Raw genomic sequence first — 15,111 nt, 5'->3', positions numbered from 1 at the left:
GGTGTTTATTTGTTTTCCTAATGTCTAATGATGTTGAGCATCTTTTCATGTGCATATTGGCATTTGTATTTCTTCTTTGGGGAAATGTCTATTCAAATACTTCACTTGGTTTTTATTTGTAATATTTGTCTTTATTATTGAAGTGTAAGAATTCTTTCTATAGTCTGGATCCTTATCAAATTATAATTTGAAGGTATTTTCTCTCATTCTTAGGTTGTCTCTTCACTTTCTTGATAGTGTCCTGTGATGTACAAAAGTTTTAAATTATGATGAAGACTAATTTGTCTATTATTTTCTCTGGTTGCTTGTGGTATTTGTATTGTTATCTCAGAGACTACTGCCTAATCCAAGGTAACAAAGACTTCCTTGTGTTTTCTATAAATTTTATAGTTTTAGCTATTATATTTAGGTCTTTGATACATTTTTGGGCTAATTTTTGCATAGAATGTGAGGTACTATTCCAAACCAATTACTTTGCCTGAGGATATCCAAGCACCATTTACTGAAAAGACTATTATTTTCTCTATTAATAGTCCTAGCATCCTTATTGAAAATCATTTAACCATAGATGCATGGGTATATCTCTGGACTTTCAATTTTATTGACCTATATGTCATTGGTAGTAAGATTGAAATCAGGAATGGTGAGTCGTCCAACCTATTTTTTTTTTGAGAGGAGAGGAGATAGAGACACAGTCACAGATTACCGCATGCACCCTGACCAAGATCCATCCAGCAACCCCTGTTGGAGGCCGATGCTAGAATCAACCAAGCTATCCTCAGCTCCTGGGGCCAACCCTCAAACCAACTGAGCCACTGGCTACAAGAGGGGAAGAGAGAGAAAAGAAAGAGAGGGTGGGGAAAGAAGCAGATAGTCACTTCCCATGTGTTCTCTGACCAGGGATCGAACCTGTGATGTCTGAATGCCGAGCCATCACTTTATCCACTGAGCAAACCCAGGGCTACTTTGTTCTTTTTTTTTTTTTCTGAAGCTGGAAACGGGGAGACAGTCAGACAGACTCCCGCATGCGCCAGACCGGGATCCACCCAGCACGCCCACCAGGGGCAACGCTCTGCCCACCAGGGGGCGTCGCTCTGCCGTGACCAGAGCCACTCTAGCGCCTGGGGTAGAGGCCAAGGAGCTGTCCCCAGCGCCCGGGCCATCTTTGCTCCAATGGAGCCTTGGCTGCGGGAGGGGAAGAGAGAGACAGAGAGGAAGGGGGGGGGGTGAAGAGGCAAATGGGCGCTTCTCCTATGTGCCCTGGCCGGGAATCAAACCCGGGTCCCCCGCACGCCAGGCCGACGCTCTACCGCTGAGCCAACCGGCCAGGGCCTTTGTTCTTTTTTAAGAGAAGATGTGAATTGGGAAAAAGGAACCAATTCAGCTTTTGCTGCCTCTACCATTCCTGTAATAATTCCAATTTGCAGAAAAACTGACTTAAGTGGCAAAAAGAAATAGCCTCAATTACTATTGCTTAATGTGCAGAGGCTATTCTTCTGTGAAAGAATGGGATCCTGTAGGGATTTGACAATATAAGGAATATAGTCAATAGTATTATGTACAGTGTACACTTTGTACAGTGACAGATGGTTACTAGATTTATTAGGGTGATAACTTTGTAAGGTATATAAATGTTGAATGACTATGTTGTACACCTGAAACTCATAATATATTGTATGTATATCAACTATACTTTAATTTAAAAAAAAGAAAAACAAAAAAACAAACAACAAAAGAAACAAAAAAAAACCAGGATCCCGAATAACCTGCATCTATCTAGCTGTAGGATACAAAGACCAATTATACTTTCTGTCTTGGAAATATCAATAGATATACAGTACTAACATCAGAAGAAATACTAGCTTGCAGAAGTAAAGCTCCAAGAAGCAGTGGTAGACTTGTACTATTTTTATTACGTAAAATATGCAAAACTTCAGAGTACAACATTGTCTGTTATCTTTCTTTCCTTTCTAGAAATCAGAGGTAGAATGAGTGGTAGAAGAAATAAACTCAGGAAACAAGTTACAGAGGTAAAAGAAGGGTCCTCAGAGCTTAGAGAAAGAGAGAGGCAAGGAGAAATGCGCCTTGTGGAGAAGAATGGGGGAGGTGTAGGGAAAAGGAGCGAGCGTGCTCCCAGGAGGGAAGTGTGCCAACATTGCCTATTTTCTTGCTTGAAGATATCTTCTCTGGTTTGTTGAAGATTAACATTACCACAGTTGCAGAAAATTAAATCGAACCTTAAGAAGGTATCGCATACGGACCTGGTTGGGGTTATACACAATAAATTCATTGTAGTTGAGGGTATAACCCTCTGGATTCAGAATTCCTGTGTCATGTGCTGGTCCTAAGGGCACTACACTCCCATTCCTGCCAAAGAGAGGAAAGTTAGTCAACATCTGCCTCTGCTTCAGTAGTTGGAATAGAGGAAGTAGAATCCTATCTAGCCAAATGGAGTTTTCTGGACCTCCAAGCTCTGAGTACTTACAGGGTGATGAAGCTTGCAGGACTGGGAGCCATCTTGCCAAGCCCTTTGGTGCTGTGCTTGCCCTGAAGTAATGCTTCCGCCTCTGGATTGGCCTCTAGTAGCTCATTACACTGACCTAGAGCTACCTGCAAAGCGAAAGACCTTTGAATGCCTACATCCTACGAGAACCGACAGAAAATCCCATCAGTATTTTTTCCCCTCCAGCAGAAGAATCTAATGCAATGAAAATTGTATTTGGTTCCCCTCTCAAGTTCTCTGGTGGTCAAACTTTTCTTTGGAAAAATAGGAATAATAAACTAGAGATCATAGATGTGTTCCTGCCTTACCTCTGATAAGAGCAGTAGTCCAGTATCCTTTAGGCGAGAGGCAAAGCAGTAATTGGCACTCTTGGAAGACATGTCGGCAAAGTAGATTCCTTTTCCAAACTTAAATACATAAACAGCAAGGTCAGCTGCTTAACCAACTGTGTTAAAAGGGAGGCTCATACCACTGACCCTGTGTTTCTATAATCATAACAGAGACCTTTTTCCATTCCCTCCCTCAGTTGTTTTCCAGAGAAGCTAGAAGCATTGGTGAATCTCTGCTTTCTGGGGGGAAAGGATGGATACATTTAGGAATTTAAATAAAGAGGGATATAGTAAAAAGTGAGTTGGTTTAATACTTGGGAAGGGCACCACTAATCATAATCTAGGGAAAAGAAAAGAAAAAAAGGACAGAAAAAATATTGTATCCTTTCCCTTGTGTCTCCTTCTAGGGTTAAATTTCTACTCACCATGTAACCTGTGATGGGAGCCTCAGGTGGGGCAATTTGAAGCCCATGGCTCAAGATTCCTACCCAGTTACTCAGCCTGGAACCATGCCATAGCAGCATCCTAAGGAAAAGCCATCATTATTGTAGGCTCTGTCACTCTCCTGCTATTGGCTATAAGCATAAAACCAAGAGCTGTCTCTGCCATCCTTCTTTTGAGTTCCATAACTGTACTTCAGGCAAGAGAAAGTCTTCCCAAACCCAAAGCTAGTCTGAGACCTGTTAGGAAGGTCCTCTCTGAAGGCTTCTTTCTCACCCTCCTTCTCTACTTCAAAAACATCCAGCAAGGTCATGGTATAGTCACTGTGTGTGGGAGCATGGGTAGACTGCAGATATTGGGAAATCACCTGTGAAAAAGAATAAAAGAAATGGCTAATGTGGACTTTATATATTTTTTTTCTGAGGTTGGAATCGGGGAGGCAGTCAGACAGATCCCCAACTGGGATCCACCTGGCATGCCCACCAGGGGGCGATGCTCTGCCTCTGCCCATCTGGGGCGTCGCTCTGCCACAGAGCCATTCTAGCACCTGAGGCAGAGGCCATGGAGCCATCCTCAGCGCCTGGGCCAACTTTGCTCCAATGGAGCCTTGGCTGCGGGAGGGGAAGGGAGAGACAGAGAGGAATGAGAGGGGGAGGGGTGGAGAAGCAGATGGGCGCTTCTCCTGTGTGCCCTGGCCAGGAATCAAACCTGGGACTCCCACACGCCAGGCCGACACTCTACCACTGAGCCAACTGACCAGGGCCTAATGTGGCCTTTATAAAAGACCAGGCTACGCTGACAAACTTTAGGGCCTCTGGTATAAACTGGCAGACCTTTCTGCTCCAAATGGTCTCACAAGGCAGTTAGAAAGAGCTCTACCTTAGCCCTGGCCGGTTGGCTCAGCGGTAGAGCGTCGGCCTAGCGTGCGGAGGACCCGGGTTCGATTCCCGGCCAGGGCACACAGGAGAAGCGCACATTTGCTTCTCCACCCCTCTGCCGCGCTTTCCTCTCTGTCTCTCTCTTCCCCTCCCGCAGCCAAGGCTCCACTGGAGCAAAGATGGCCCGGGCACTGGGGATGGCTCTGTGGCCTCTGCCCCAGGCGCTAGAGTGGCTCTGGTCGCAACATGGCGACGCCCAGGATGGGCAGAGCATCGCCCCCTGTAGGGCAGAGCGTCGTCCCTGGTGGGCGTGCCGGGTGAATCCCGGTCGGGCGCATGCGGGAGTCTGTCTGACTATCTCTCCCTGTTTCCAGCTTCAGAAAAATGCAAAAAAAAAAAAAAAAAAAAAAAAAGAAAGAGCTCTACCTTACCAAATTTCTAATAAATAGAAATTCTGCCCTATATGAAAGTTTGCTTTTAACCAGAAACAGCCAGAGAACAGTGGTGGGGAAGGGTAGGTCTTAAAGGTATGAAAATAAATTATCCTTTTTCTTACTTTGAACTCATAACTGTTACAGTCTAAAGGACGCAAGGCACAATGTAGTTTTCTATAGTGCTGGTCCAGTGGATGTTCTGGGCTTTGCAGCTCAGTCTTCACCAGCTTAATGGCGATTTCAATGTCTCCCAAAGCCTGACAAGATAAAATACAGAATCCATTTGAGAAGAATCTGGGACAAGAGTTTTAATACTTCCCAATCCACACATCTCTCACCTCTAGCAGTTGTACTTTTTCTGACAGTTCTTTCTCTGTCCGGATTAATGGAGGAGTACAGAGTCTAAGGAAAGACATATAACCCATAATAAATTTCTGATGTATGGCACATGACTAAAAATAACAAACTAAAGATAGGTCCTTTAGAAAAAAGGTATAAGAAACTGAGGTTTTGCCTGGCCTGTCGTGGTGCAGTGGATAAAGTGTCCACCTGGAATGCTGAGGTTACCAGTTCGAAACCTTGGGCTTGCCCCAGTTAAGGCACATACAACAAGCAATCAATGAACAACTAAAGTGAAACAACTATTAGTTGATACTTCTCACTCTACCCCTACCCTCCTCTGTCTGTAAAATCAATAAATAAAATTTTAAAAATTAAAAAACAAACAAACTAGGTTTTTGTTTGTCTCCTTCTGAGACAGACAAAGAGACAGAGAGAAGGTGAGAGGGAGAAAGAGACCTGTAAAGAGATTTTAACTTTCAAATATATGTAGAGAGTTTTGATGTATATTCTCTGAGTAGCATAAAACAAACTATACAGATTTTGACATTTGAGACTAGAGTTAAAATTATCTTTTATGGGATGCTTTTTTTATTTTCTTAAGTGAGGAGCAGGGAGGCAGAGTGACAGACTCCCACATGTGTCCCAAATGGGACCGGCAAGCCTCTTACTGAGGCGATGATCTGCTTATCTGGGGCTGTTGCTCTGTTGCTCAGCAACTGAGCTATTTTAGTGCTGAAGAGAGACCATGGAGCCATCTTCAATGCCTGGGGCCAATTTGCTCTAACTGAGCCATGGCTGTGGGAGGAGAATATAGAGATAGGGATAGAGATAGATAGATAGATAGATAGATAGATAGATAGATAGATAGATAGATAGATAGATAGAGATAGAGAGGAGGGAGAGGGGGAGGGTGGAGAAGCAGATGGTTGCTTTTCCTGTGTGCCCTGACCAGGAATTGAACTGGGATGATCATATGCTGGGTCAACACTCTACCACTGAGCAAACCGGCCAGGGCTGGGATGCTTTTTAAAAAATAAGATATAGCCTGACCAGGCGGTGGCGCAGTGGATAGCGTGTTGGACTGGGATGTAGAAGGACCCAGGTTCGAGACCCCGAGGTCGCCAGCTTGAGTGCAGGCTCATCTGGCTTGAGCAAAAAGCTCACCAGCTTTGACCCAGGATCGCTGGCTCCAGCAAGGGGTTACTCAGTCTGCTGAAGGCCTGCAGTCAAGGCACATATGAGAAAGCAATCAATGAACAACTAAGGAGTTGCAATGCGCAATGAAAAACTAATGATTGATGCTTCTCATCTCTCTGTTCCTGTCTGTTTCTGTAAAAAATAAATAAATAAATAAATAAAAAATAAGATATATTGCCATCAATAAGAAATAGTTTGGGTATAGTCCTGTCTAGAAGCAGAAGTAGACCACTCAGGGCTATTTCTAGTTCACAGAGCTCTATTAAACAATAGAAGAAATAAACACAAAAATACAGAATCAATGAAGATAAATGAATTTACAAACCTAATATTTGAGTTCACTGAAATGGTGTTCGTGTGGTTATACTCACCTTAGAATAGGAAATAGGAAGTGATATACCTGAAGGTGTTTTACCTGTTGTAACCCAAGGACCCCCTGTAATGGCAGAGGCCTTACCCAAAGTCATGTGGGATCCTGGTGTAGAATTCATTGCATGCTTCTACGAGAGCTCGTCCTTGTTGGCCAGCCCGAATACAATCCTCAATCTTCTTAAGAGACTGGTAACCTGCCTTGATTTGTGCCACTGTCAGCTTCCCTGCAGATCCAGCAAGACATCAGACTCCATAACTAAAGTCCCATCCTGTAAACTGTATTTATGTCCTGGCCAACACAGACTCTCACCTTTTGACTTTCAAAATAGTCCCTCTTCCCTTTACATAAACCCTTACCCCAAACTCTTTCTCTTCACTAATATGAGCAAGCTTTTAATCATGATGGTGATGAACAACACCATTAAAGGGACTAGGATTTATGAAGGCAGAATGTGGGATAGAATCTGAAGTCCTACCAAGTGGGGCTTTCTTGGTATCATATTTCATTTCTATCATCATCTCTTCCATGGCCTGAACATTGCAGATCAACTTTATCAGCTCCTGTACATGAAGATCTAGCTGTGACTCTGGTTTTAAGGAGGATTTAAGAGAGTCCTCTTTTTTTGTTTCCTCTTCACTCTATAGTCAAAAAATAAATAATACAATTTAAAAGGATCTACTTTAAGCTCCTCTACAATATTTTTGGCAGGTGAACATCATCAGCCTCTGCTTAAACACAGGCCTATGCCATTATTACCCTAGTTAAAGTACTCAGTATGATTTCTACCTTCTCATCCTACTCTGCCTCCCACAGTTAAACACTCAGAATAAGCCTAACAGGTCTTTCTGATATAATATCAAGTATGTAAAGATAGCTACTATGTCCTAAATCTTCTCATCTTTAAAAGATTTCTCCAGAACAGTTTTCAACACCTTGGTTGTACTTTAGTTTGTCTAACTGTTTGTACTGTGGTATACTATAACCAGAAGTGAAGATAACTTTAAATATTGTTTTATCTATTTGACTATTTTTATTCTTCTCTTGATTTATAACATTAAACTTCTAGAAACAGGACCTAAGAGTTGATAAGAACTCAATAAATAACAGAGACTAGAAAAACACATTCATCCTTATTCTACAGTCCCTTACAAATTACAAGGATGAGTGAAGGTTACTTCTGAGCAGAGGCAGATTTAACGGCAGGTGCACCAGGCGCACACCCTGGGCCCTGACTTCTGAATGGCCCCACAAAACCCCAACTTAACTCTTTTTTTTTTTTAAATTTTTTATTTATTCATTTTAGAGAGGAGAGGGAGAGACAGAGAAAGAGAAGGGGGGGAGGAGCTGGAAGCATCAACTCCCATATGTGCCTTGACCAGGCAAGCCCAGGGTTTCAAACCAGCGACCTCAGCATTTCCAGGTCGACGCTTTATCCACTGCTCCACCACAGGTCAGGCTAACTCCTTTTTCTAATGACACCAAGTTTGGTTTCATATGTGCAATTTTAACATTAATAGTACATAATATTTTTTACTTATTTAAAAATATGGTTACCATGTCTTTTTATTTTCCCTGTCTCTCTCTCTCTTTTTTTTAAGAGGCCCAATACTATTTTCTTCTGCACCCAGGGCCTCAACTGACCTTAATCTACCTCTGCTCCTGAGAGAACTGTAATCTTTTCTTAGGTAGGAAACAGTAAGACTTAAGAAACTCTGGCCTAGCATTCTGCTAGACTTCACCCTAGTTAAAAGGAAACAGTTTTTTCCCTAACTGTAGTCAGAGTTTACCTGAGTATTGGTTGTATAGTCCATTTGTAGCATATCATATTTTCCAGGCACCTTCTCAAACTTCTCACGATCCTCCCAATTGTTTTTTGTTTTATCAAGAAATCTGTAGAGTCCAAGATGGTGAGAAAATCTTACAAATAAGGTTCTACTGCTACAGATGGGCATACTATTATTTCCTTAGAACATCTCCAAACTTTATTTCCCACAACAGAGCTCTTTTACACATCTACTTTCTATAAATCCTGGATCCTAAATTAGGACCCTGAATAACAGTAAAGCTCTGGAGATAAAGAGAACAAACAAACAAACAAACAAACAAAAAATAGGAATAAAGGATACTTGGGCTTCCCAAGGCCCCAGAACACTAAAAAAGTCACTGGAGACTTAAGACAAAAGATCCGTATTCAATCCCTTTCCCTGAAAGAAATGTTTTTAGAGACTCCAGAAAGTTCTTAATCTATCCACAGTAAAAGTATTTTTTAAAGTCTAGCTGAATATTCTTATCCCACTTTCCCAAATTTCTTAAATTGTTGGTCATGTGCTAAATATATTAGATCTTCTGTTTCTGGTCAATTTCAAGGTTCCAGGCGATGTAATTACTACCTAAGGATGCAGTTTGGTTTTCTAGTCACAGCATGTCATAGTGGAAAGACATTAACATTTAAGCCAAATTACATTTATAAAATTCTTAAAGAAGATACATCCAAAAAAAAGAAGGGGTATATATATAAACTTCTTAGCACTCACTTCTTCTGAAAGATTTCCTTGGCCTTGTTGAGGTCCCCTGAACAAGCTACCAAGCTGTGCTGCCCCATTTTCCCAACTGCAAAGTAAATGCCACATGTAAGATTGGTCCCTTAACCCAAGAAGCTCTTAAGGTCTCTGCTTAGCATCTAACAAATGGGCAGGAAAGGGAGAAGGAAAAGGTAAAAAGGCTTAGGGAATCTGTCTTGTTGCTATTGGTTACCTGCTAATTGCCATAGTCTATGAGCAGCACTAGCAGACCAATCACAGAGAGAGTTATGTCAACAGGCTGCTCATACTTTTTTCTAATAGGAAATTTCTATTGAAAATGCCTGCCATTCCCCAATTACAAAAAGCACAATTTGACTTTTTAACCCCGTCCCAGGTTACAAAGTCTCCATTCCAGCTATTTAAACCCAGAGTATTGTTGGCCATTTACTAAGCTGCTTCTAGCTTTCTGAATGACAACTCAGAAAATCCATAATAAAAGTCGTTACCTCGGCCCCATCTCATCCAAACACTGAAGTTCCTCTGAGCATCGTCTTCTAACAGCTGAATCAGATAGTACTTGTTGTTGTTGAACTGAAGATTGGTCTATGATGAGAGAGGCAAATATAAACATAGAAGAACAGAGGTTTGCAAATAGAAGCTGCATAAACCAATGACTCTTTTCTCTTCAGAAGTGCCTGTAACTGCCATAAGAAAAGAGATAGCAGGCAAGGCAATCATTTTCCTATAAGAGTAAAGATTTATGGAAGTATTAGGGTTTCTACATTAAACTTTGGATTTCTAGGAATTAAAACTAGAGCCTGGAAGCTTCCTAAAACTTTCTACCCAACCTCAAATATCTTATATTGATTTGCTCCGTTTTTCTGTTTCAGCTCCCTCCATAGGTGCTTCCTACACCATATGTGTTTCCAGCTCCCAATCCATTCCCAATAATTATTTATCAAATAAAAACCTTTTTTTTTTGAGACAGGAAGGGTGGCAGATGAGAAGCATCAACTCACAGTTGTGTCACTTTAGCTGTTCATTGATTGCTTCTCATACGTGCCTTGGCCAGGGTTCTCAAGCTAAGCCAGTGACCCCTTGCCCAAGCCAGCAACCTTGGGATCATGTCAATGATCCCTCGCTCAAGCCGGTGAATTCAGGGTTTCGAACTTAGGACCTCAGTGTCCCAGGTCAACACACTATCCACTGTGGCACCACCAGTCAGGCCAAATGAAAACAATTTTGAAAGAGAGGAAGGGGAAGAGAACGAGAGGGAGGGGAAGCGGGAGAAGGAAGCGTCAACTTGTTCCATTTAGTTGTGCACTCATTGATTGCCTCCCCTACATGCCCTAACCATGGCTCAAACTGGCAACCTTGGGGTGGAGCTGGCATCCTTGGGATCGAGGTATACTAGGTAGCTGTTAAAATTATACATGATGGCGTGATTGTGATGGTAAGTGGATAGTGTCAACCTGGGATGCTGATGGCCCCAGTTTAAGGTCGCCAGCCAGAGCACATCTCATGGACGTTTGGTCCTGGCTTCACTGTGGGCATGCCCGCTTGAGCCGGTGTCACCAACTTGAGTGTAGGATCATTTCATTGACATGATACCAAGGTTTCTAGTTTGAGCCCAGAGGTCGCTGTCTTGAGCAAGGGATCACTGGCTTGGCTTGAGCTCCGCCCTTCCAGTCAAGGCACGTATGAGAAGCAATCAATGAACAACTAAAGTGACGCAACTATGAGTTGATGCTTTTCATCTCTCTCTCCTGCCCCTCTCCCTCCCTTCCTGTCTCTCTCTCTCTCTAAAAAAAATTAAGTATGATGGATCAGTAAGTTCCAATATGAAGATATATATTCAGGAGATATAGTTTAACCAAGCAAATATGTTATCCATTCAAAACAGCAAAATTAAACAAAGAGAAAAAATTAATTAACAAGAAAAAACTCATAAATTTAACATAAAAATTTAAAACTTCAATAAGGGCAAATAAAGAAAATAAAAAGGCAAATGAAATTTGTAAAACATATAAGAAATTTACATCATAGACCAGCGATTTTCAACCAGTGTGCTGCAAGCATTTTTTAAAACACGCAATACTGACTATTTAGTCAGAACTGATCTCTTTTCCCTTAGATTGTCTAATAAAAAAATGACAACAACCATCACAACAATAGCTGTCTGGTCTGAATGAATCAAAATTATACCCATTTATTTTGTCAGATTGGCAAAAAACATAGTTTTTGGTGTGTCACAGGATTTTAGTAATTAGATGAAAAAGGTTGAAAATAACTATTATAGATGAAAGTCTATTCTCCATATTATATAAAGTTCTTGAAGCCAGTAAAAAAAAGTCTAGCAACCTGTCAAAAATGTGAAAAATTATATGAACAGAGACTTCATAGGTTCATTAAAAGACAAGAAATCTGCAAAAAGATCTGTTTCTTATTGAGGACTATCAGGTAGACTGTGCTAGGGAGAATGTGGCTAATATAAGGGACTTCAGAATTAAAGATCTAGGTGGGTATTGGGACACTGTCCTCAATAATTATCAAGAAGAGCCCTGGCCAGTTGGTTATAGCATCATCCCAATATGCCAAGGTTGCAGTTTAATCCCCAGTCAGGGCACATATAAAAATCAACTAGTGGATGTGTAGATGAGTAGAACAATAAACCAATTTTTCTCTCTCTCTCCCCCAACTCCCCCCCTCTCTCTAAAATCAGTAAATAAAATTTTTTTAAAGAATTAAGAAATTCCCGCCTGACCAGGCGGTGGCGCAGTAGATGGAGCATTGGACTGGGATGTGGAAGGACCCTGGTTTGAGACCCCGAGGTCGCCAGATTGAGCGTGGGCTCATCTGGTTTGAGCAAAAAGCTCACCAGCTTGGACCCAAGGTCACTAGCTTGAGCAAGGTGGTTACTCGGTCTGCTGAAGGCCCATGGTCAAGGCACATATGAGAAAGCAATCAATGAACAACTAAGGTGTCGAAATGCGCAACGAAAAACTAATGATTGATGCTTCTCATCTCTCTGTTCCTGTCTGTCTGTCCCTGTCTATCCCTCTCTCTGACTCTGTCTCTGTAAAAAAATAAAAAGAATTAAGAAATTCCCATAAAAAGAATGGATTCTCCCCTTACCTGATTTAGCATGACATCATACACATCATTCCCTTCACAGTAGATATGGGCCTAAAGAGAAAAGAAAAAACTGACATTTGTATAGTCTTGATGAGATTTTAAGTGAGGTTCTAAATTTTCTTATGCCTCAAGGCATGCGGCCCCCTGAGGCCATTTATCCACCCTGCCGCCGGAAGGGGCACCTCTTTCATTGGTGGTCAGTGAGAGGAGCATAGTTCCCAGTGAAATACTGGTCAGTTTGTTGATTTAAATTTACTTGTTCTTTATTTTAAATATTGTATTTGTTCCCGTTTTGTTTTTTTTACTTTAAAATAAAATATGTATAGTGTGCATAGGGATTTGTTCATAGTTTTTTTTATAGTCTGGCCCTCCAATGGTCTGAGGGACAGTGAACTGGCCCCCTGTGTAAAAAGTTTGGGGACCCCTGCCTCAAGGGGTCATTCTCCAGCACTACCAATATCCATCTTTCAGTAAAAGAAATGAAAAAGTCTGTTTTTTCACATCTAAAATGTTACCCCTATAATAAAACATGTTGCCTTTTGGGAATTATAGAAATACAAATGATTTAACTCACTTAAAGAAAACCTGCTCTTTTGTATTCTTTAAATCCTTTTCCTATTCATCAGTACCTCATGCCATACCAAGGCATTTCTCATTTCTTCCTTGATAATGATATAATGATCTAATTGAGAAAGAGAATGAGGTATGGAAAGCTGATGATGACTCCAGAGTTAACCAGGTTAAAAACACCCCCATTATTGATCCCTAACCCCACCACTCCCATCTCCTAGCCTTGCAGGAAATTATTCACTAGTAATACTTTGGCAAAGTTTTGTAAAATAAACACTAGCAATGTTCCAGATGAGAATCTCAATTAACAACAGAACTGCTCTCAGAGAAATCAATGGATTCAGGAATCTCTCACCTTCCCCACCTTGGGAGTGCATTCCGGGTCCACAGGAGCTTTCCCCTTTAATAGCAAGGTCTTCACAGACTCTGAGGAAAGACGTGTACTATGTCTACTTGTGTGGGAGTCAAGCAGGTTAGAAAGAAACTTGTCATAATTAACTTTGCTCTTTCCAAGCAATCCTAATCGGACCAGACTTCACTGTTTCAAATCATGAAACTGAAGGTCCCAAGAAAATGGCATGCGGAAAAGATAGAAAGTTATTGTGCCTTCAAGAAAGGAAGAAATAAGAATTGAAAGAACAAGATATCCTCTGTCCTTACCCCTCCCAGAGATCTTCTTGCTGGCCCCTGTACTCTCTGGCCTACCACAATAGGCTGACCTTGCTTGTCTTTTGTTCCATCCTTATCAGTCTTTCCTCCAGTCACAGGCTCCTTTTTCAACCCCTTCCTCTGGCATCTTCTAGTTTTCTTTGCAGGAGGAGGGTCTTCTGTAACTGTATTGTCAGTGTCATTTGATGCTATAGGAACTAAGGGCAAGAATGGGCAGACAAAAAAGCAAAACAAAAAATGAGGACACAGTGAATATAATCCTACTTTGAAAAAACACCTTTTCTTTAAAGAAATGGCTTAGGATGATTTTGTAAGTTTACAAAGAATTAATAACTCTTGATAACAGCTTAAGTAATTGCTTCCTAAATTGCTATTCTACCAAAAAATAAAAAAGTAAAAGGGAGCCACAGGGCTCTTGCCAGTTCACAGCCTGAGGTATGCATCTCATAGCTTGCTTATCTATTGTTTACTTTTGTCCCCAAATCCCCCAGATACCTTACATTAAACTACTTATGGTAGTAAGAGATAATAGTAGAGTGCTCTAGAGTCTGTGCAGAACTTAGAGCCCCACTCTGTCTCTTTTAGCTGTGGAACCTAGCAGAAGTTTCATCTCAGTACCTCAGTTGCCCCAACTGTAAAATCCGCAGGATGACAATAATACCGAATCTGGCTCTGGCCCAGAAGTTCAGTTATTTAAAGCGTGGTCCCATACACGGAATGAATCAACCAATAAATACACGAATAAGTGGGACAACAAATTGATGTTTCTCTCTCTCTCCCTTCCCTTCTCTAAAGTCAATAAATAAAAATACCTGTAGGATGGACCTATGCATTTAAGAACATGTAACACAGTGAATGGAGACGTCATCGACTCTATGTATTTACTGTCTCTGAGACCCAGATGAATCTTACAATGGATGACATAGAAGCAATGTATCATGTTTAAACTGGGAAAGTTTTTTCTTTCCTAGTGACACATAAAATAATGATTAACCTTACAATTAAATTCTTTTAACTGGATGACATCAGATAGGTACAATAGTGCTGGCATTATGTTAGTTGTTACAGGTCCACAATTCTGTATTCAAAAAAGTTCTGAAAATCCAATTTCCAAAACTAGTTTGGCAGACCTGCAAGGGAGTGACCGAAGGGGTAGGGGCTAGAGTAGAGGGCCCCGTTCCTTTCCCGCCCCGCAGCATTCCGCCCCCCAACAGTGAGCCCCCAACCTCGTGCCCGGCTGCTGCTAGTCCCCCGCCGCCGAGCCGCCATGGAGTCCGAACGTTGACGCTATCAACCCGTCATCAACCCTCGCCTAGGATTTGCTAGCAAGGTCCAAGAACGGCACGCCTCTTAATTTACATGTCGCTATGTCTTGTGGGAAGTCATCCTAAGTGTGAAAAGTCTATACTTATGGGAACCTTATATAACCGCTATAAAAAGCACTTTACGCGTAGGGCGGAGGGAAGCTCAACGGTGGGGCTACGAGCTGAGTGTCTCATCACTCTACCCCTTGTCCCCTGGGAAGGTCTGAGACATGGGCCAATAGCGGCCCTAACAGGGCCCTCCCTGAGCTCGGGGAGGTGAGTTCCCAGAGAACGGGTCTCCGTGCGAGGGTAGACTAGGCAGGAGATGCCACGGACCTCTCCCCTCGGGGAGTGGCCTGGCGGATGCCTCCCTAGCCGGAGCTTGGAACAGACTCACGGCCGGCTAAGTGAGTT

The 15,111-nt window shown here is 41.9% G+C and overlaps 1 protein-coding gene across 3 annotated transcripts; it reads right to left on the bottom strand.

Moving 5' to 3' along the window:
- Positions 1-1,893: 1,893 nt before the first annotated feature.
- On the bottom strand, positions 1,894-14,691 carry PARP2 (poly(ADP-ribose) polymerase 2). 3 transcript variants are annotated; one of them, XM_066277270.1, is made up of 16 exons: positions 14,620-14,691; positions 13,444-13,590; positions 13,080-13,150; positions 12,155-12,205; positions 9,526-9,622; positions 9,032-9,107; positions 8,285-8,387; positions 6,973-7,135; positions 6,582-6,720; positions 4,924-4,987; positions 4,708-4,842; positions 3,513-3,640; positions 3,258-3,357; positions 2,812-2,910; positions 2,486-2,610; positions 1,894-2,367 (listed from the first exon to the last, which is right to left on the bottom strand). In XM_066277270.1, exons 1-16 carry the CDS (start codon positions 14,660-14,662, stop codon positions 2,208-2,210), a joined length of 1,701 nt encoding a protein of 566 aa, XP_066133367.1. In that variant the 5' UTR covers positions 14,663-14,691; the 3' UTR covers positions 1,894-2,207. The 3 variants fall into 3 exon arrangements, with proteins under 3 accessions (XP_066133367.1, XP_066133368.1, XP_066133369.1); XM_066277271.1 differs by lacking the exon at positions 13,080-13,150 and having other exon boundaries at positions 13,385-13,590; XM_066277272.1 differs by lacking the exon at positions 13,080-13,150.
- Positions 14,692-15,111: the final 420 nt, after the last annotated feature.

The sequence above is a fragment of the Saccopteryx bilineata genome, chromosome 4, assembly GCF_036850765.1.
Source record: "Saccopteryx bilineata isolate mSacBil1 chromosome 4, mSacBil1_pri_phased_curated, whole genome shotgun sequence".
NCBI lineage: Eukaryota > Metazoa > Chordata > Mammalia > Chiroptera > Emballonuridae > Saccopteryx > Saccopteryx bilineata.
The sequence above is the reverse complement of the archived record's forward strand: the minus strand, read 5'-3'. Positions and strand labels throughout refer to the sequence as shown.